Source organism: Leopardus geoffroyi, chromosome A3 (assembly GCF_018350155.1).
Source record: "Leopardus geoffroyi isolate Oge1 chromosome A3, O.geoffroyi_Oge1_pat1.0, whole genome shotgun sequence".
NCBI classification, from domain to species: domain Eukaryota; kingdom Metazoa; phylum Chordata; class Mammalia; order Carnivora; family Felidae; genus Leopardus; species Leopardus geoffroyi.
The window spans coordinates 73937700-73960313 of record NC_059336.1 but is presented as its reverse complement, the minus strand read 5'-3'; the positions used below and the strand labels follow the sequence as shown (position 1 = coordinate 73960313).

Here is a 22614-nt window from a genome sequence, read left to right as displayed (position 1 = left end):
CCGGCGGTACCGGAAGTTCCACGGGGACCGTTTCGGACACGGACCGTGGGACTGCAGTCCCGGTCCGCAAGGTGATCTCCGCCTTACCTCAGAATCCGGACACCCCGGACCTAACGTAGCAGCAAAGTGAGTGGGGTTCCTTGGCCGGGTCGTCCCGAGGGGGCGTGTATTGTTTGCCCTGAAGTGTCAGTGGCACCGATCGTAAACACGGAGCAATCGGAAGCCTTTCCGCGTTGCATTTAATCCCTGCGTGACCCCAGCTGAGGTTTAGCGAAAGCGTTATTTGCCCAGAAGCGGCCGGCTGCCCCCCTCTTCCCGCGCGTCCCTCCTGCCCTGGGCCCAAGGCTTTCTCGGTCCGGTTCGAGGCGAAGCCACCCCAGAGCCGTCATTCTTATACAATGACTTGTTTTTACCTTTCAGATAAGTTCCAAGGCTGACAGGTCTTACATTCAGACGTTTCCACCAACGCACCAACATCTTTTTTCAGATTCCATGACGAGATCCTAGCTGCGAAAGAACACCGAATTGAGAGTCAGACAGCCTGGGTTCTAGGCCTGACTGTCATTAATTGGTGGTATGACATTGGAGAAATCTTTCTGACCTCTCTGGACTCCCCGTTTTCCTTTTCTATAAAATGAGGAGCGTGGAATAAGTAGTAAGTGAGGTAACTTCCAGTTTCCACGCCTGGATTATTGCCACCAGTGTGTTTTCTAATTCCTGCCTCAGTTAGCTTTCTGTACTTTGGTTAATCTCCATGTAGGGCCTTTCTTCCCATTCCATCAATCCATGCCCTTGTCAGGTCTGGGTTTAGACTCATTTTAAAAATGTTTCCTAAAGGAATCCCTTTACTTCTTAGTCCACGGACTCGTACCTAAATAAAAATTTTTAAATGTGCTATTTTTGAGGTGTTTAATGTGCCTGAGAATCATTATATTGGAACAGTAAACTCTGAACGACAGGACTCTGGCTCATTAAACTTCGAATCAACATCCTCATACACAATGTCTGAAAGATGGTACTCAGGAAATGTTTGCTGAGGAGAATATGTACACCTCACATTATTTTAGTTGCTCCTTTCCTCAAAAACTGTAAAGCAAAGCTGTAGAAATGCAGTCCTGAGAGCAGAAGGAATAGAAAATTCGAGGAGAAAAGTAATTATACTTTTGTTAGTTCTGAACTACACTGAGTTCTGTTGCAGTTTTCTCTCAAGTAAGTCTTCTGTCATTCCAAGAATGATATTCAAAAGGCATTATTCAATAGATATGTATGAAGTGTTCTCTTCCCACTCTAAAGCATCTTCTTTTTGGGAGGGGGTGGTAGGAAGAGGGGAAAATGGTGAGGGTTGAAAGAAGACAATTTCAAGTAGAGCATATGCAAAGGTTCAAAAATGAGATGGCAAGCCATTGAAGATTACGGGGGGAGGGCGTCAAAATAACGAAAGCTTGGAGATAGGAGTGAGGTGCTATAAGGGTGTAAGCGATGAAATGAGAGGTTAGCAGAGGGCAGATAAATAATCCTTAATAACACGTGTTGAAGTGGCACGTGAAATGGGATAATGGCCTGCCACTGGAGGACGTTCAGCAAAAAGAGCTGATGAGTTCAAATTTGCATTTTAGAAAAATCACTCTCGTGATTTTGTTAGTTGATGTTTCAAGAATGAAAAAATCCCTTTGTAAGTTTTATTTCAGTTCTATCATAGTAGAGACGTTAACAATAATGATGGTTAACATCTAAAGAGTAGTTATTGTACCTGATTAGAATTCCATCTGATTAGACTGTGAATGCTTTCAGGGCAGAAACCCAGCTTTACTCATGTAACTCTAGCACAATGCTTTTCATGTAGTAGATATCTAATTAATACTTGCTAACTTGATTTTAATATTAACCCAATATTATTTTAAAACTTTTTCCAGGGGAAACATGAACCAGAAGATACTGAAATTGGAGAACTTGATACGATTTCACACTGTCTTTAGGCAGCTGCACGGCCTGTGTCAAAGAAGAATGTTAGCACAGTGGAGTCCTGTGTTTTCATCTGCTTACCCAATGGGGACAGCTCAGCTCTGCATCCGACCCTGGCAAATAGACCCATTCGTTGGCGCGGCTCTATCTCAATATAGGCTTTTAGTAACAAAGAAGGTAGTTACAGATTTTAGTTACTGTATTACTTGGTCTGAGGTGAAAGTTCCTATAGCTCTGAGTAGAAATTCATTTTGAGTGTTTTGTCTTTATTCCTTAATGCTACACTTGAGGCAGTACATCTTTGTGAAGAAAGGAAGTTTTATTTTGTTGTTCAGTAATGTGGATGCATTTGATTACCTGGAAATCAGTGTATGATAGTGAATTAAGGATGTAGGATTTTAAATTTTAGTCTAAGGTTTAACTACTTATGGGAGTGTTACTTGGTAGAAATAGGAGCTGTGATTGTGGTAGATATTCCAGAATAAATCTACATTGTCACTTAAAGTTTTTTTCTTTCTTCTGTTGCATTCTGAATTTTTAATAGGAAGAAAGAGCACAGAAATCTCCATTGTCCTCACCAAAATTCAAAAAGGAAGTGGAGGTATGGATTGGAATGACTGTTGAGGAACTGGCCAGAGCAATGGAAAAAGACATAGGTGGGTCAGATACTTTTATAAGGAAAAATATGGGAACATGGGATACCTGGTATCTTATTTTCATTGAGACTAAGGCATTCAAAGATGAAAATTAGACTGATGGTTTAAAAAGATATCAAATCATTCTACTAGTTTTCACTTTAGGTCACAAACTCTAATTAGTTTCTTCTGTCTTTGCCAAAAATGGTGGAAAAGATTTTATCTGGAGTAACTCTTCTTTCTCAGAAATTCTGTAGGCTTTTAAGTTTCTTTATTTATTTTGAGAAGAGAGAGCATGAGCGAGGGAGGGTGGAAAGAAAGAGGGGAGAGAGAGAATCCCAAGCAGACTCCATGCTGTCAGCACTATGCAGGGCTCGATGTCACAGACTGTCCGATCATGACCTGAGCCAAGATCAAGAGTTGGTCACTTAACCAACTGTGCCAACAAGGTACCCCAGACTATTTAAAAAAAATTTTTTTTTTCAACGTTTATTTATTTTTGGGACAGAGAGAGACAGAGCATGAACGGGGGAGGGGCAGAGAGAGAGGGAGACACAGAATCGGAAACAGGCTCCAGGCTCCGAGCCATCAGCCCAGAGCCCGACGCGGGGCTCGAACTCACGGACCGCGAGATCGTGACCTGGCTGAAGTCGGACGCTTAACCGACTGCGCCACCCAGGCGCCCCAACCCCAGACTATTTTAATGGGTTAATTAAAAAATAAATTTTTTTTATGTTTTTATTTTTGAGACAGAGAAAAAACACGAGCTGGGGAGGGGTGGAGAGAGAGGGAGACAGGATCTGAAGGAGGCTCTGCACTGACAGCACAGAGCCTGATGGTAGAGCTTGAACTCAGCTAAGAGATCATTACCTGAGCCAAAGTTGGACCCTTAGCCAACTGAGCCACTCGGGTGCCCCGAGTTTTGTTTTGTTTTTTTTTTCTTCTGAGAGACAAAGAGCACTCCGGAGAAGGGCAAAGGCAGAGAGAGGAAGAGAGGGAGAATCTTAAGCAGGCTCCACGCTCAACACAGACCGAGTCCAAGGAATATTTTTGGTCTGAAGTACTCTATTTATACTTACTATCCTTTTGTTGTTCTATAATTTTCTGATTTTCTTTTTGTTTTTTTTTTATTGTTTATTTTTGAGAGAGAGTGAGAGAAAGCGTGTGTGCATGCACGAGCCGGGGAGGGGCAGAGAGAGAGGGACACAGAATCTGAAGCAGGCTCCAGGCCCTGAGCTGTCAGCACAGAACCGGATGCAGGGCTCAAACCATGACCTGTGAGACCATGACCTGAGATCATGACCTGAGCGGAAGTCAGACACTTAACCAACTGAGCCACCCAGGCGCCCCTGATTTTCTTTTTTCACTCATTGTGACAATATCTGTAGTGCCAGCAGAAAAATATTTGTAGTAGTAAATTTTTTTTAAAGCTTAGTTTATTTATTTTGAGAGAGAGAGTGCGAACGCAGGAGAGAGTGAGGAAGAGAGAGAATTTCACTGACAGTACAGAGCCTGGACACAGTGCATAAAGTCACGAACCATGAGATCATGACCTGAGCCAAGACCAAGAGTCGGGTGCTTAACTGACTGACCCACCCAGGCACCCTATAGTAATAACTTTTAATAATACTGTTTTTGTTTATAAATGTATAGCATCGTTGTCATTTTTTAAATTCCTTCATTGCACTCTTGGTGCATTTATTACCGATTTAAGATTATTGGAACAAAATTTGAGTTTTCATTATAAGCTGACAATAAAATTCAGTAAATAAGAAATATCCTATTGTAGCAAAATAAAGTGACAAGTGAAGCAGACTCTTAGCAAAAAGAAGAACAATTAATAATAATAACTCATATTACTGAGCTGTTACCATGTACCAATACTTTATGTATATTAACTCATGTAATTCTCATAATGCCAAGAGTTAGGTGTAATTATTATCCCTGTTTGTAGGTTGAGAAACTGAGGCATGGAGAGGATGAATAATTGCCACAGTTAGTATATGGTAGAGTAGGATTTGAACTCAGGGAGTATGGCTACAGAGGTCATGCTTTTATTCACAGACCAAATTATCTCTCAAGAATTGTTATTTTGTAAATTAGAGCAGAGCTCTAGGGCAGAGCTAGAACTGTAATATGTTTCCAGCCTGAAAGTGCCACCACTCTTTGTATATGTGCATCCTCACAAAGAATAGAAAATTGGCCCAGTCTTGCATTTTATAACTTTGCAGTTGGATTATATAATCATTTTATTAGAAAACTTTAAGAGAACAAATAGATATGACTGTATCATTGACATTTTTTCCAAGGAAAACTATATTGGTAGGATTTTATAGATAATATTGATAATATACTTGATTTTTAAAACTTTTATTGTTGGCAGTTTTCATACATATATGAAAGCTGTAAGAATGGAATATAAGTATAATGTATGCAGAAGCCAGTGACAATTATTAATATATCATTTATTCCATAAATATTTCTGTATTTATCACTAAAAGATGAGGATTCTTTTTTTTTAACATTCCCCCCTCACACACTCCCATAACTATAATAATTCCTCTGTGTTACCAAGTAAATAGTATAATTGAAATATGAATTTAATCACAGATCAGTGTTCTAGACCCAAAACTGATATGCCATGATTTAAATAAAAGCTCTCTATTTGAATTTTATTTAATATTATATTTACTTCTCATTTGAATTAAAGATGGTGAATATTTTTAACTACTAATTAGCAATGTGAGTATATATTTTTTCCTTTATGTCAATTAAAATAACTTAGGATGTAATATCTGTGGTTGAAATGCTTTGGGTACTTTTCTATTTGTAAATATTTAAGTCTTAGATAAAGATAAAATAATATGTTAATACTAAATGCATTTAATATAAAGGGAAAGAGATTATCTTTGTATAAGCTACCTTTCAAAAGTTTAGGATATCAGGGGTGCCTGGATGGCTCAGTCAGTTAAGCATCTGACTCTTGATTTTGGCTCAGGTCATGATCTCATGGGTCCTGAGATCGAGCCCCGCATAGGGCTCTGTGCTGACAGTGCAGAGCCTGCTTGGAATTCTCCCTTTCCCTCTCTCTTACTCTCCCCTGCTCATGTGCATGCCCACTCGCTTGCGCTCTCTCAAAATAAATAAATAACATTTAAAAAAAAGTTTAGGATATCATATTGGAAAAGTATTTACTGGATTATTAGGGATTTTAGCATTGTTAGAATTGTATTCATTATAATGTATATGTTTAGAATTTTATTGTTCTATGAGAGCATATCCATATAGAAAATTTACATTGTATCATTTTTTTTTTAAAGTTTTATTTATTTAAGTAATCTCTACACCCTGTGTGGGGCTTGAACTCATGACCTTGAGATCAAGAGTAACATGCTTTTCTAACTGAGCCAGCCAGGTGCCCCTGTATCATTCTTTTAAAATATATTTTCTTGGGAAAGGATGTTGTGGGATTATATATAGGAAAGGATTTCTTGGCATTATTACAGAATAGGATCAGTGATATGTGGAGCTGGCTTGCACCAACTTTTGAGCCAGTTGCTAATTTATAAGGAAGTATGTGAGCTTCCATTAAAAATCATAAACATAAACAAAGGTAACATAAATCATAAACAAAGGTAATAAATACTCCTTAAACCCCTTCACTCTTGGGGCACCTGGGTGGCTTAGTTGGTTAAGCATATGACTCTTGATTTTGACTCAGGTCATGATCTCATGGTTTGTGAGATAGAACCCCATGTAGGGCTCTGTGCTGACAGCTTGGAGCCCGCTTGGGATTCTCCCTTTCCCTCTCTCCCTCTCCCTCTCCCTCTCCCTCTCCCTTCCTCTCTCTCTCCCTCTCTCCCTCCTTCTCTGCCCTTCCCCACCCTCAAAATACATAAGTAAACTAAAAAAAAAAAAACAAACCTCTTTTTATTTTACTGCATTTTGCTATGTGTTTTTGAGGTGATTTATGCCTATGTACCTATATGGTGGAAATTCTATATAATGGTATGCTACTGTGCATCTCTTTACATCTCTGTGTTCAGTGATTTCATGTTGATAGATGAAATCAACCATCTGGGAGTATTTGCACTGTGGAAATTGGGAAATGCTATAATAATCAGGGTTTTTTTTTTTTTTTTTTTTTTTTTTTTTTTTTTTTTGAGAGTCTTCTGAGTAAACATTTACCTGCACACTACTGCATAGGATATTCTTTTAGTATAATGTTCTGTTTATTTGAGGATGCCTTTCTTTCATATGTGTCTCTCAGAATACATATTTAAAATTTTTTTCAGTGTTTATTTTTGAGAGAGACAGACAGATAGACAGACAGACATGAGCGGGGGAGGGGCAGAGAGAGAGGGAGACACAGAATCTGAAGCAGGCTCCAGGCTCTGAGCTGTCAGCACAGAGCCCAATGCGGGTCTGGAACTCATGAGCCATGAGATCATGACTTGAGCTGAAGTCAGATGCTTAAATGACTGAGCCACCCAGGCGGCCCTCAAAATATATATTTAAAGGGTGATAGAACATCTGGAAACATAAAACTTATTTCATTGACCGATACATTCATTTATCATCCACAAGGAAGTATGACTGAAATGAAAACAAAGTACATTATGTAAAATAGAATACCAAGTAAATATTTTTCTTACATTTCAAGACTTTTTGGAGACCATAAATAGATAACATAAGTAAATTAATTAATTATATGTGTGTGTATATACGGAGATTGTGTGTGTGTGTGTGTGTACATACAGTTGATCCTCGTTATTTGAGGATTTTGTATTGGAAGATTCTCTAAAATGTATTTGTAGCCCCAAAATCAGTATTCACACTGCTTTTGCAGTCATTCCTGGACATGTGTGGAGCAGTGAAAAATTTGAGTTACCCAATTACACATTCCTAGCTGAGGTTCAACAAGGCAACATTCTGCCTTCTTGCTTTAGCTCTCATGCTGCAAACAAGTGTCATTTTGTGGCTTATTCAGTGCCACATTTTTACATTTTTATGCTTTTTGTTGATTTTGCTGATTAAAATGGCTCCTAAGCATAGTGGTGAAGTGTTACTAACTGCAAGAAGGCTGTAGTGTGCTTTACAGAGAAAATGCATGTGTTAGATAAGCTTTGTTCATGCGCTGTTTTTAGTGCTTTTGGCTGGGCGTTTAGTATTAATGAATCAACAGAATACATTAAATAAGGTGTCTTAAAACAGAAACACATAAAACTAGGTATGTATTGATTGCTAATGAAGATGTGACCAGGAGCTGAAGGAACCTACTAACCTTATATTTTTCCTTGGAATGATGGTTTAGTAGTTGCTAATTCAGTATTCATGGCAAGTTTATAGAACAGAACTGCTGCAAATAATGAATATCAACTATATATACATACACATTTGTATAGACATGACATATGTAGCTCAGTATTAAATGTATACAATATGCCTAATAATGTTTTATTGGTGGCTCAGATCATTCATAAGGTACATATTCACATATTTATGAATATGTAGAAATATTAATATAAATGAATCATATTTTAAAGATTATTTTCTTTTCAGCTTACTTGTGGTTTGTTAACAGAGGAACAGCTTACATAGTTAATTCCTCTCATTGAGTATACTGTTTATATTGAGATTTATTAATAGAGGTCACTTTCGTGAACATTTATTTCATGATCCTAAAAGGTTTTTCTGTCCCACCCAGATTGTGTGTATGAAGCTTTAATGAACACTGCTATTGACATAGATTCACTAGAAGCACACTCACATTTAGATGAAGTCTGGATCAAAGAAGTGGTAAAGAAGGCGGGGATGAAGTTAAAATGGAGCAAATTAAAACAGGACAAAGTCAGAGAAAATAAAGATGCTGTAAGAAGGTAAAACTTAACCATGTATATTGTGGAAAGAAGACCACTTAATTTTACTTACACTTTATAATGGAAAGATTTGCTTTAAAAATTTTTTTGCAATTAAAGTGACATGGGAATATAGATTAAACTTTTCTTCGAAGTGTTTAAAACATCAGAGTGTTTAAATATATTCAGGTTATCAAACTCTAAGGGTTGTTTTTCTTAGTTTGTTGAGTGTATATATTGACCCTGAATTTAAAAATTTTATTCAGTTCTGCTTGTTGTTTTGAAGATGCCAACTGTGCATGGGCAGTCATTACATGTTTTGTCATAGGTTATTATATGTGTGGAAGGGGAAGATAGTTATATCTAATCAAAGCTGAATGTTGGATTGTATTGTTAGTGGTAGTTCACAGAGATGACTGCAAACCAATTCATTGGCTATAAAGATATTTAAGAAATGAAACTCCTTTGCTGTTAATTGTAGGCCTCAGGCAGATCCAGCTTTATTAACCCCAAGGTCCCCAGTTGTTACTGTAATGGGCCATGTTGATCATGGGAAAACGACGTTACTCGACAAACTGCGAAAAACTCAAGTGGCAGCAATGGAAGCTGGAGGCATCACTCAGCACATTGGTGCCTTTCTTGGTATGACCCAAATTACCTTACAGTGTGCTTGGGAATCCCACATACTGTTTTCTTAAACCAAGTGTCCTAACATGAGATACACAAATTAAAAGTAAAAGGAAAGTCTAAAGCTTAAGGCTGTTGGTCTGATGAAATATCGAGCAGCTGGCTAATAAAGCTTATTTTGTACATTCTATAAGAAGAAAATTATATTTTTATTCTGGCTATTCTTAGTTTGGCTTAATGAACTTAAAATTGTTCAATGCGTGGTTACAATAATGTTCATAATAATAATTAAATAGCAGCTACCATTACTGAGCAACTAGCATGTGCCCAGCACTGTGGTGTGTGGTGTGGTGAGCCCCTTATTTATATGCTTTATTTTTGTCTTCACAACATCACGAAGTACGTATTAATACCCCTGTTTACAGATAAGGAGGCTGAGGCTTGGATAGGTTATTTGTTCGAGATATACAGCTAATAAATGGCAAAGCTAGGATTTACATCCAAGGCTGGGTTTGGGCTGGGTTTGGGCTGGGTTTGGGCTCAAATCCTGAGCTACTATGTACTAAATTGCCTTTTGCTTAAGGCAATTTGTAGCTAATGAAGGGGAAACTTCCTATATAACTATCAGTCTGTTCTCTCTCCAGAATAGATACCAGTTGGTACATTTATGAAAATATGTTCTAAAAATATAAAAAGTTTTACTTTGAAATTATAACATGAAAAGAAAACACTAAAGGTTTCACTGCTTTGTTATCATTTTTCAGTGTGAAATAATGATTTGTATTGTTCCCAATTAAAATTAATGGGAGGAATAAATTATTTTAAGGAATTATTGATTCTATTTGATAATTTCACATATATTCCTTTGTATTAAGAAAGCGCACATTTGAGTCCTTAGTATTTTTGGATTTCTGTTTCCACAGTGTCTCTGCCTTCTGGGGAAAAGATCACCTTTCTTGATACTCCAGGACATGCTGCTTTCTCAGCAATGAGGGCCAGAGGTGCTCAGGTCACTGACATTGTCATATTGGTCGTAGCTGCAGATGATGGAGTGATGAAACAAACTGTAGAATCTATTAAGCATGCCAAAGATGCTCAAGGTACTGTGTGGCTGATTATGTGTATCAGGAAAGCAGTTGCTTTTTTTTTTTTTTTTTTTTTTTTAAAGATCTACAAAAAGTCACTAATCTGGTGCCCTGTACATGTAGCTCATTTAATCTACCTGGCAATTCCAGGATTATTATGCCTGTTTACAGATACAGCTCAAAGATGATTGAATTGTTTTCCCACAGATGTAACTACTAAAAAGAGTGTAGCAGGAGTCAGCTGGGGACCTGTGACCATAAATACAGTCCTTCTAATACTGTTTACTTAGTTGGCATGGTGTGAAAATGTAATAACCGCAAATGACTTTTTAAAAACTTTTTTGTTATGGAAATGTTAAATAATTATAAAGGTAAGAATAGAATAATAAACTACATACCCATCATCTATTAACATTAGGAGTTGCAAAATGGTTATATTCTAATTCTGTTATTCCTTATTCATTTATTATCTTGAATTCTTCTCTAAAGAGAAACTTTTTCTTCGTATGCTTTACATAAATTCTTAGAGGTATAAAATTGAAACTTTAAAAATCACTTCTCCATTTAGAAACTGTGGTAATAGCTGCTACCCGCCCCCCGCCCCCCACACACACATACTTTGTTCATTCATTCTTATTCTGATATTACCCTACACTCACTAAGAAAATACTGTTATCTTGAGAAAATGTACCTTGATGGAGTGCATCATATTCCCTTACGTTTGTTGGCAAGAGAAAAAAAAGTTTGAGAATCACTGTCTACGCCAGTTCTTTTTTTTTTTTTTTTTTTTTTTTTTTTTCTACGCCAGTTCTTAACAGCATGAAAACTAAGAACCGAGAATGACAGGAACTGCCTCCAGTTACAGTTAATTTGCAACATGTCCACATTTGAAATCTGCTCTTTTAGCTTCCAGTGTTACTGTCTTCTTTTTAATTCTTCAAAACTGCCTTTGTGGAATGGACTATGTTCTTAATGAACATAGGGAATATAACAAAAAGAAGAGGGTGATAAATTTGCCAGGGATCCATAGCAAAGCAGTTGTTGAGATAGGATAAATTTCTTACATCATGCTTTCTATTCCTGTTCTCTTGTCCCTTAAGTTCCATCTCATCCATATGGAATGTACTTTTTCATAATAGTAGGTTGTGGATAACTTTTTTGTTTCTGTTTTCAATTTTTCTTCCTTTGATACCTGAGAAAATTGTAGCACAGTTGGTGAAACCCAACCAGAGAATTATCTCCTAGCATTTTATGTGATTTGTCTAATGATCAAGACAAGTAGATTATAAGATTATTTGGTTCATTTGTTCTGTAAACATTTATTGAGAATCTACTATATGTCAGTCACTAAAGTATATATTAATAAAGAATTGCCATAAATCCTGAAAGAAAGTTTACAGCAGTGCTACTTCGTTTCAGCCCAGGGTAAGATGTTGGGTTTCAATGAGTTAATAGCTCCTCAAAAGAAGAGGCAAATGATCTAGTGGTGTTAGAATTGAATTAGAATCTTTTCTGGACTTTTTAATTTTCTTTCTGCAGATTATCTTCAGTGTAGTTGCTGATCTTGCTTTCAGGCTTACAGATAGGCCTTTTTCTACCCAAATTCTGTTTTTGTTTGTTTGTTTGTTTTCATCTTAGGTATCTATTCTTAATTCAGAATCTGCTTATAATTACAATTTTGACATCTCACATCCAGAATCCTCCTTTATGTGCAGAAAGATGAGGGGGTCTAAAGCAGGTCTTTTAGGTCTTTCTTGTAGTTTAGTACATCTACTCAGTAAAGAGAAAGCTAGAAAAGGTTGGTGTCTTTCACTGTGAATACCTGGAATTGAAGGTATCCTCATTTGCATTCTTTTTAACTCTTCAGTTCCTATCGTCCTTGCTATAAACAAATGTGACAAAACTGAGGCTGATCCTGAAAAAGTGAAAAAAGAACTTCTAGCTCATGATGTAGTGTGTGAGGATTATGGAGGTGACGTTCAAGCAGTGCACATCTCTGCACTCACGGTAAGTGCAGGCACCTCAGAGATGATGTGTTAGGTTGGGACTGCTGTTCATAATGCACATAGGGGACTATACCTAAAGAACATCTGGACATATATAATTTCTGTTGTTTAAAAACCCTTTGTGTACTAGGCAAGGCTAGCATCATTATCTTGGTTTGGCAGATTAGGAATTCGACTTTCTGGGGTGCCCGGGTGGCTCAGTCAATTAATTGTCCGACATTGGCTTAGGTCGTGATCTCACAGTTCGTGAGTTCAAGCCTTCTGTCGGGCTGTACGCTGATAGTCCAGAGCCTGCTTCGGAACCTCTCTCTCCCTCTCTTTCTGTCCCCTACCTCAAAAATAAATAAACATTAAAAGAAAGAAAAAAAGAAATTAGGCTTTCTGAGGTCAGTCACCAGTCTAGGGTTATACAACAGAACAGTCAGGGATCAAGTCCAGACCTAATGCTTTTCTTTTTTTTTTTTTAAATTTTTTTATGTTTCGTTTTTTATATTTTTGAGAGAGAGAGAGCTAGCAGGGGAGGGGCAGAGTGACGAAGACAGAATCTGAAACAGGCTCCAGGCTCTGAGCTGTCAGCGCAGAGCCCAATGCTGGTTCGAACTCACGAGCAGTGAGATCCTGACCGGAGCCAAAGTGAGATGCCCAACTGACTGAGCCACCCCAGGTGCCTCCTAATGCTTATTCTAAGTATAAGAACACATGGTGGATGTTGTAGGCATAGCGTAATAGTAAGCTGCTGAAGACTATTTTAAGCAGAAATGAAATCCAATTTGTAAGAAAAAGTACTTGTTTTTATACTGAAAAATTACAGAATAGGTTTTAGGGCATTTAAGAGATATTTAAACATAAAAATTTCACTAATACAAAGATAAAACATTTGGGTTCAGTTTGTTATTGATTGATTCAATGTTTCCATGAATTAAATTGCCGTAAGTTTTGTTATTTATGATGAATTCCATTTTCTTTTTTTTTTTTTTAACGTTTATTTATTTTGAGAGAGAGTGTGAGTGGGAGAGGGACAGAGAGAGGGAGAGAGAATCCTAAGCAGGCTCCGTGCTGTCAGTGCAGAGCCTGAGGTGAGACTAGATCCCAGGAACCGTGAGATCATGACCTTAGCAGAAATGAAGAGTTGGATGCTTAAAGCCAACTGAGCCACCCAGGTGCCTCTCCATTTTCCTTTAAATGACCAATTATTCTTTTCTGATTGAAAAACACCAAGGAAGCTGAGCACCTGCTTTGTGACAGCATTTTGCAGTTCTCTTTTCCTGTACAGGTTGCTGCTAAGTAACAATTTCCTTTTTTGTCCATTCTTATCATGTTCCATGGTTCATATATAATCTACAATGCTTTTTTTCCAGATCACTTACTGAGGGGATGGTACTGTATTTGGCCACCTTCCTCTAATTAAGTCTCATTTTATCTTTAATTTTCCTAAATTTGTTACTTCTAGGATGCTTAGCAATCATGCCTTCATTGATATTGAAGCCAGGCCTCTTTTTCTCTGAAACTCTGAAATGCCACCTTGCTTTATTATGTTTCCACTATACCTCAATTGCTGTTGCACTCTGAAAGCCAGATGGCAAGATTAAAACATTTGAAGACACAGCCACCTTTTCTGCCCAGATACCTTGAGATGAGTAGGTAAATGTAAAGCTGCTTACGCATGGCAGAGATGATTTCTGGGGAATGGAGGGAATTGGGAGGGTGTGGCAGAAAGAAAGATGAGGCCTTTTTTTCCAAGTAGAGATAGAGGACTATTTCATGCAAAGAAACACCCCAGCTCTACTTTTCAGAGTAGCATTTTGTAACTTTAAATCAATACTGGGAATATTTGGATGGGTAAGGAAAGTATTGTTTTGTATTGTTTACAAACAACTTGTCTCCGTTGTTTTATACTCTGACAACTGAGCAGCCTCTTAACTGACAGAGAGTGGAAAAATCCCTTGCCCATCAGTTTGAGTTCCGTCGTCAGTTAATCAGCTGTGGGGTCTTGGAGCCCTAGAATGCCTAGTAACCATAGATCATTAAAGGTGAAAGAATCATCTAATCAAGCTTCCTTATTTCCAGTTGAGGAAAGGCGATCCAGGGAGGTGAACTGATTCTTCAAGGTTACACAGCTGGGTAATTACAGAGTGTATCTTAGACACTGGGTCTAGTTTGTACTTTTTCTCCTTATTAATAAGAGTAAGTAATGTTTGATTTACTTATTTTACAGCATTTGTGAGTGGATCGAATGAAATAATAGATGTGAAAGCTTATTCAGTTGGCTAGAACTTCAAATGTCAAGTAGCATTGTAAAGAAAGCGAGAGAAAGAGAACGCAATGATAGAGACAGATGGAGGAGAATGCATGAAGCATGTATTTATGAAGGGGTATTAAATAAGCACTACTAGTGGGCTTCCTTTTAAGAAAATCACCATTCTGGGGGTGGCTGGATGGCTCAGTTGGTTGGGCATCACACTTTGGCTCAGGTCATCATCTCATGGCTCATGAGTTTGAGCCCCGCGTCAGGCTCTGTGCTGACAGCTTAGAGCCTGGAACCTGCTTCAGATTCTGTCTCCCTGTTTTGCTGCTTCTCCCCCACTCGTGCTTTGTCTCTCTCTCTTCTCTCTCCCTCTCTAAAAAATAAATAAACATTAAAAGAGAAGAAAAGAAAATTGCCATTCTTCTTTGAAAGATATGTCCCTGGATCAGGTTTTCTTGCTTTTCCTTCCTTTGTTTTTTCCTCCCTCCCTCCCTCCCTGCTTCCTTCTTTCCTGGCCTCCTTCCTTCTTTCTGATTGGGTGATTCATGCTTTTAATGCTTAAAGAGAAAAGTATGATATAACTGTTTAGGATTATTTCGCTTTCTGACACTGGTATTTACATTTACAGATAATATTTTATTTATGTATCTTAACACCCTTTTTTGTTATTAAAGGGCGATAATCTGATGGCTTTGGCAGAGGCAACAATTGCTCTGGCAGAAATGTTAGAACTGAAAGCAGACCTCAATGGTCCAGTAGAAGGAACAGTAATAGAATCTTTCACGGACAAAGGAAGAGGGTAGGACTGTTAAAATGCTTGCTTTTTAATAATTTGTTTCATTGTTTTTGTGGCTTGATTATGTAACAATGCATTATTTTATTGCATATTATTGTTAGACATGGACAATATTTTCAAAGCATTTGTTTTGAAAAGCATTTTATTGCATTAGCACATGGAACATAAAAATTTAGTTATCGGGGGCTCCTGGGTGGCTCAGTCAGTTAAGCGTTCTACTTCGCCTCAGGTCATGATCTCACAGTTCGTGAGTTGGAGCCCCACATAGGGCTCTGTGCTGACAGCTCAGAGCCTGGAGCCTTCTTCATATTCTGTGTCTCCCTCTCTCTCTCTCTGCACACCCCCCCCCCACCCTTGCACACTTTCTCTCTCAACAATAAATAAACATTAAAAAATTTGTTTTAAATGCAGTTACCAGTAGCCATAGCAACTATCTATATATCTCCTAGTCACATTTAATGGTGTAAGTAGTTCAGTTTGTTTGAATATTTTTCTCCACTGACTTAACTGAATTGATAAATAAAGCCTCATAGACTAACAAATTGGAATGAAATAGCAAATGTTGCCCTCAGGGTTTCTAAATTCTTTATGTCCTTACCCATTAATATTCTATCCAGGAAGGTCTTTGGGTTTTTCTTCTCTTTAATTTTTCTCCCTATCAGCAAGAGGTTTCACTTCTTAACAAATTAGTTACGGAAAGAGGATTAGCATTCTGTCAGAACACTCAGCTAACTGCGTCCTCCACTGCCATAAGCTGATAAGAAATGTGTTTTGTTTTCCTTTTTTTTAAAAGCGTGATAAAAGAAGCATAACATTAAATTTACTGTCTTAACCATGTTTAAGTTCAGTAATATTAAGTATTTTCACATTGTTGTACAACACATCTCTAGAACTTTTTCATCTTGTAAAACAAACTCTGGGGCATCTGGGTGGCTCGGTCAGTTAAACATCTGACTTTGGCTCACATCATAATCTCACAATTTAGGTTCAAGTCCCACACGAGGTGAGCTCGTGCCCTGCTTCGGGTGAGCTTGTACTCCGCTTTGGGTGAGCCCTGCTTCACTCTCTTCTCTCTCTCTGTCTCTCTCTCTCTCTCTGTCTCTCTCCCCTCGTGGGATTCTCTCTCTCTCTCCCTCTCTCTGCCCCTCACTCACTTGCACCCTCTCTCAAAAAACCAAAAAAACCCAAAAAAACCCCAAAAACCCCAAACGACAACAACAACAACCAAAAAACCCCCACTGAAACTCTATACCCACGAAACCCTAATTTCCCCTCCTTCCAACCCCCAACCCTTGGCAACTATCTTTAGATTTTCTGTTTCTATGATTTTGACTACTTTAGGTACTTCATATGACTAGAATAATACAGTATTTGTCCTTTTTGACTGGCTTATTTCATTTAACATAATGTCCTCATGGTAGGTTCATTCATGTTGGAGCATGTGACAGGGCTTTCTTTTTTAAGGTTGCATAATATTCCATTGTATGTATACACAGAATTTTCTTTATTATTCAGTTGATGGACATTTGGTTTGCTTCTACCTTTTGGCAATTATGTAGAAATGTTTTTATAGTATGAAAAACTGCTTGAGAAGTAGTGGGGTTAACCCTGTGTGTACATAGTATAAATATTTTAGTCTCGTAAAGATATCTTTGCTCTACTTAAGAAAGTGCTTACTTCCTGATTATGGCATTACGAATATATATGTTTATTTTCATTTTAGGCCTGTTACTACAGCTATAATTCAAAGAGGAACTTTGAGGAGAGGCTCCATTCTGGTTGCTGGAAAGAGTTGGGCAAAAGTACGCTTAATGTTTGATGAGAATGGAAAAACAATCCATGAGGCCTGTCCCAGCATGCCAGTGGGAATTGTAGGCTGGAGAGACCTCCCTTCTGCAGGAGATGAAATTCTTGAAGTAGAATCTGAGGTATATCAAGCTTAATTCCTATATACATGATACAGTGATTTTATTTATTTATTTATTTGTTTATTTATTTATTTATTTATTATTTTAATAATTTAGTGTCAAGTTAACTGACATACAGGGTATACAGTATAGTCTTGCCTTCAGGTGTAGATTCCCATGATTTATCCCTTACATACAATACCCAGTGCTTATCCCAACAAGTGCCCTCCTCAATGCCCATCACCCATTTTCCCTGCACCCCCAACCCCCCACCCCCATCAGCCCTCAGTTTGTTCTCTGTATTTAAGAGTCTCTTATGGTTTGCTTACCTCTTGTTTGTAACTTTTTTCCTTCCCTTTCCCTGTGGTATTCTGTTAAGTTTCTCAAATTCTGTATATGAGTGAAGACAGTACGTAGCATGATACCCTCTAGTTCCATCCACATTGTTGTAAATGGCAAGATTTCATTATTTTTCCTCACCAAGTAGTATTCCATTGTTATATACTATATCGTCTTTATCCATTCATCAGTTGATGGACATTTGGGCACTTTCCATAATTTGGCTATTGTTGATAGTGCTGCTATAAACATTGGGGTACGTGTGCCCCTGTGAATCAGCGCTCCTGTATCCTTTGGATAAATTCCTAGTAGTACTATTGCTGAGTTGTAGGGTAATACCATTTTTAATTTTTTGAAGAATCTTCACACTGTTTTCCACAGTGGGGCACCAGTTTGCATTCCCACCAACAGTACAAGAGGGTTCCCCTTTCTCCACATCCTCACTAACATCTGTTGTTTCCTGAGTTAATTTTAACCACTCTGACTGGTGTGAGGTGGTATCTCAGTGTGGTTATGATTTGTATTTTCCTGATGATGAGTGATGTTGAGCATCTTTTCATGTGTCTGTTTGTCATCTGGATGTCTTCTTTGGAAAAGTATCTATTCATGTCTTCTGCCCATTTCTTCACTGGATTATTTGTTTTTCGGGTGTTGAGTTTGGTAATTTCTTCATAGATTTTGGATACTAACCCTTTATCTGATATGTCATTTACAAATATCTTCTCCCATTCTGTCAGTTCCTTTTTAGTTTTGTTGATTGTTTCCTTTGCAGTGCAGGAGGTTTTTCATCTGGATGAGGTCCCAATAGTTCATTTTTGCTTTTATTTCCCTTGCCTTTGGAGACATGTTAAGTAAGAAGTTGCTGTGGCCAAGGTCAAAGAGGTTGCTGCCTTTTTTCTCCTGTGGGATTTTGATGGTTTCCTGTCTCACATTTAGGCCTGTCATCCATTTTGAATTTATTTTTATGTATGATGTAAGAAAGTGGTTCAGTTTCATTCTTCTGCATGTTGCTGTCCGGTTCTCCCAGCACCAGTTGCTAAAGAGACTCTTTTTTCCATTGGATACTCTTTCCTGCTTTCTCGAAGATTAGTTGGCCAATTCTGGGTTCTTTATTCTATTGCATTGGTCTATGTGTCTGTTTTTGTGACAATACCGTACTGTCTTGATGATAACAGCTTTGTAGTACAGGCTAAAGTCTGGGATTGTGATGGCTCCAGCTTTGGTTTTCTTTTTCGACATTACTTTGGCTATTTGGGATCTTTTGTGGTTCCATACAAATTTTAGGATTGTTTGTTCTAGCTCTGAGAAGAATGCTGGTGCTATTTTGATTGGGATTGCATTGAATGTGTAGATTGCTTTGGGTAGTATCGACATTTTAACAATATTTGTTCTTCCAATCCATGAGCATGGAATATTTTTCCATTTCTTTTTGTCTTCTTCAATTTCTTTCATAAGCTTTCTATAGCTTTCAGTGTACAGATCTTTTACCTCTTTGGTTAGGTTTATTCCTAAATATTTTATGGTTCTTAGTGCAATTGTAAATGGAATCGATTCCTTGATATCTCTTTCTGTTGCTTTGTTATTGGTGTATACAAATGCAACTGATTTCTGTACATTCATTTTATATCCTGTGACTTTGCCGAACTCATGTTTCAGTTCTAGCAGTTTTTTGGTGGAGTCTTTCGGGTTTTCCATGTAGAGTATCATGTCATCTGTGGAAAGTGAAAGTTTGACTTCTTTGTCAATTTGGATGCCTTTTATTTCATTTTGTTGTCTGATTGCTGACCCTAGGACTTCCAAGATTATGTTAAATAGCAGTGGTAGGGTGGACATCCCTGTCGTGTTCCTGATCTCAGGGGAAAAGCTATCAGTTTTTCCCCATTGAGGATGACATTAGCTGTGGGCCTTTCATATACGGCTTTTATGATGTTAAAGTACGTTCCTTCTATCCCAACTTACTTGAGAGTTTTTATTAAGAAAGTATGCTGTATTTTGTCAAATGCTTTTTCTGCATCTGTTGACAGGGTCATGTGGTTCTTATCCTTTCTTCTGTTAATGTGATGAATCACATTGATTTGTGTGTATTGAACCAGGCATGCAGCCCAGGAATGAATCTCACTTGATCATGGTGAATAATTCTTTTAATATACTGTTGAATTCGATTTGCTAGTATCTTGTTGAGAATTTTTGCATCTGTGTTCTTCAGGGAAATTGGCCTATAATTCTCCTTTTTAGTGGGGTCTTTGTCTGGTTTGGGAATCAAGGTAATGCTAGCTTCATAGAATGAGTCCAGAAGCTTTCCTTCCATTTCTATTTTTTGGAACAGCATGAGCAGAATAGGTATTAACTCTGTTTTAAATGTCTGGTAGAATTCCCCTTGGAAGCCATCTAGACCAGGACTCTTACTTGTTGGGAGGTTTTTGATAACCAATTCAATTTCTTCACTGGTTATGGGTCTGTTCAAATTTTCTGTTTCTTCCCATTTGAGTTTTGGGAGTGTGTGGGTGTCTAGGAATTTGTCCATTTCTTCCAGATTGTCCAGTTTGTTGGCATATAATTTTTCACAGTATTCACTAATAATTGTTTGTATTTCTGTGGTGTTGGTTGTGATCTCTCCTCTTTCATTTGTGATTTTATTTATTTGGGTCCTCTCTCTTTTCTTTTGAGAAGTCTGGCTAGGAGTTTATCAATTTTGTTTGTTCTTTCAAAACAGCTCTTAGATTCATTGATCTGTTCTACTGTTTTTGTTTGTTTTTTTTTTTTTTTAATTCTATATTGTTTATTTCTGCTCTAATCCTTATCATTTCTCTTCTGCTTGGGGTTTCTTTGCACTCTGTTTCTAGTTCCTTTAGGTGTGAGGTTAGATTCTGTATTTGGGATTTTTCTTGCTTGTTGAGATGGGCCTGGATTGTGATGTATTTTCCTCTGAGGACTGCCTTTGTTGCATCCCAAATGGTTTGGACTGTTGTGTTTTCATTTTCATTTGTTTCCATATATATTTTAATTTCTTCTTTAAATTTCCTGATTGACCCATTAATTCTTTAGTAGTATGTTCTTTAACCACCATATGTTTGGAGGCTTTCCAAATTTTTTCTTGTGGTTGATTTCAAGTTTCTTAGCGTTGTGGTCTGAAAATATATATGGTATGATCTCCATCCTTTTATATTTGTTGAAGGCTGTTTTGTGACCCAGTATGTAATCTCTTTGGGAGAATGTTCCATGTGTACTTGAGAAGAATGTACTGCTTTTGGATGAAAAGTTCTGAATATATCTGTAAAAGTCCATCTGGTCCAGTGTATCATTCAAAGCCATTGTTTGCTTATTGATTTTCTGCCTAGATTATCTGTCCATTGTTGTAAGTGGAGTATTATAGTCACCTACAATTACAGTATTATTACAATAAGCTTGCTTATGTTTGTGATGAACTGATTTATATATTTGGGCATTTCAAGTTAGGGGCATAAACATTTATAATCATTAGCTCTTCTTGGTGGATACACCCCTTAATTATGATATAATGCCCTTCTTCATCTCTTCTTACAGTCTTTGTTTTAAAATCTAGTTTGTGTGGGGGGCACCTGGGTGGCTCAGTCAGTTAAGCGTCTGACTTCAATTCAGGTCATGATCTCACGGTCTGTGAGTTCGAGCCCCACATCAGGCTCTGTGCCAACAGCTCAGAGACTGGAGCCTACTTCAGATTCTGTGTCTCCCTCTCTCTGTGCCCCGTCCCACTCACACTCTGTCTCTCTCCCTCAAAAATAAAATTAAAACATTAAAAAAAATTTTTTTAAATAAATAAAATCTAGTTTGTATGATGTTAGTATGGCTACTCAGGCTTTCTTTTGACATCCGATAGTGTGATAGATGGTTCTCCATCCCCTCACTTTGAATCTGAATGTGTCCTCAGGTCTAAAATGAGTCTCTTGTAGGCAGCATATAGATGGATCTTCTTTTTTTATCCATTGTGTCTTCAGACACAATGATACCTTGTGTCTTTTGATTGGGGCATTTAGTCCATTTACATTCAGAGTTATTGTTGGAAGATATGGATTTAGTGTCATTGTGTTATCTGTAGGTTTCATGCTTGTGGTGTTGTCTTTGGTCTTTTGTAGTCTTTGCTGCTTTCCACTCACAAGGTAACCCTAAGATTTCTTGCAGGGCTGGTTTAGTGGTCATGAACTCCTTCAGTTTTTGTTTGTCTGGGAAAGCCTGTATCTCTCCTTCTACTTTGAATGACAGCCTTGCTGGATAAAGGATTCTTGGCTGCATATTTTTCCTATTCAGCACATTGAATATTTCTTGCCACTCCCTTCTGGCCTGCCATGTTTCAGTGGGCAGGTCTGCTATGACCCTTATGTGTCTTCCCTTGTAGGTTAAGTAAGACCTGTTTGTCCCTAGCTGCTTTCAGAATTCTCTCTTTTTTTTGTATCTTGCCAGTTTCACTGTGATATATCGTGGGATACAGTGATTTTAAATATTCTCTGATTTTCTACCAAATAAGTATATTTGTGTTAACAAATAAGTATAGACTATAAAGGCTTATGAGAGGGCCAGTGGTGCCATTTTATAATTTGGCTATGGAATTTTTAAAAATTTGAGGTAATATTTAAAAATTAAATCATCTGTGTATACAAAGACCCTAGATTAAAGTTTTATAAGTTTATCAAAATTTATAAAATTAGTGGTTTCATATATGAGTTAGACCAAGCTAAGTTGGGGAAAAACATCAAGATTTTTAATCCATAAGATGCTGGTTTCTATTTAGTTAAATAATGCCTGTTTTTTCCCCTATAAAGCCTAGGGCACGTGAAGTTGTTGACTGGCGGAAGTATGAGCAAGAACAGGAGAAAAACAAAGAGAATCTGAAAATAATAGAAGAAAAGCGAAAGGAACACCAAGAAGCACATCGGAAAGCCCGTGAGAAATATGGCACTTTGCATTGGAAGGAGAGATCATTTCTAAAGTACCAAGAAAAAAAAGAACAAAAACCCTTAAAGACAAAAGAGAAAGAAGAAAAGGATTCAAATGTACTTCCTATAATTATTAAAGGTGACTTTGGAAAGATTTTACTTCATTACTCATTTTTGTATTATAAATATGTATATTTCTTCATTCTCACAATTAATTTGGGCCATTAAATTTAAGCTAAAATTA

The 22614-nt window shown here is 37.5% G+C and overlaps 1 protein-coding gene across 9 annotated transcripts in view; it reads left to right on the top strand.

Moving 5' to 3' along the window:
• Positions 1 to 22614, top strand: part of MTIF2 (mitochondrial translational initiation factor 2) — a 29491-nt gene continuing 6877 nt past the window's right edge. Inside the window, exons 1-11 of one of the 9 annotated variants that reach the window (XM_045446075.1) lie at positions 8 to 126; positions 421 to 574; positions 1914 to 2139; positions 2507 to 2618; positions 8305 to 8476; positions 8937 to 9097; positions 10006 to 10182; positions 12035 to 12174; positions 15093 to 15217; positions 16938 to 17142; positions 22257 to 22509. In XM_045446075.1, the coding sequence (XP_045302031.1) occupies positions 1921 to 2139; positions 2507 to 2618; positions 8305 to 8476; positions 8937 to 9097; positions 10006 to 10182; positions 12035 to 12174; positions 15093 to 15217; positions 16938 to 17142; positions 22257 to 22509 (1564 nt within the window). In that variant the 5' untranslated portion in view covers positions 8 to 126; positions 421 to 574; positions 1914 to 1920. Of the gene's footprint in view, positions 127 to 420; positions 2140 to 2506; positions 2619 to 8304; positions 8477 to 8936; positions 9098 to 10005; positions 10183 to 12034; positions 12175 to 15092; positions 15218 to 16937; positions 17143 to 22256; positions 22510 to 22614 lie in introns of those variants that run through there. The other 8 variants (XM_045446076.1, XM_045446077.1, XM_045446081.1 and 5 more) reach the window with 8 other exon arrangements.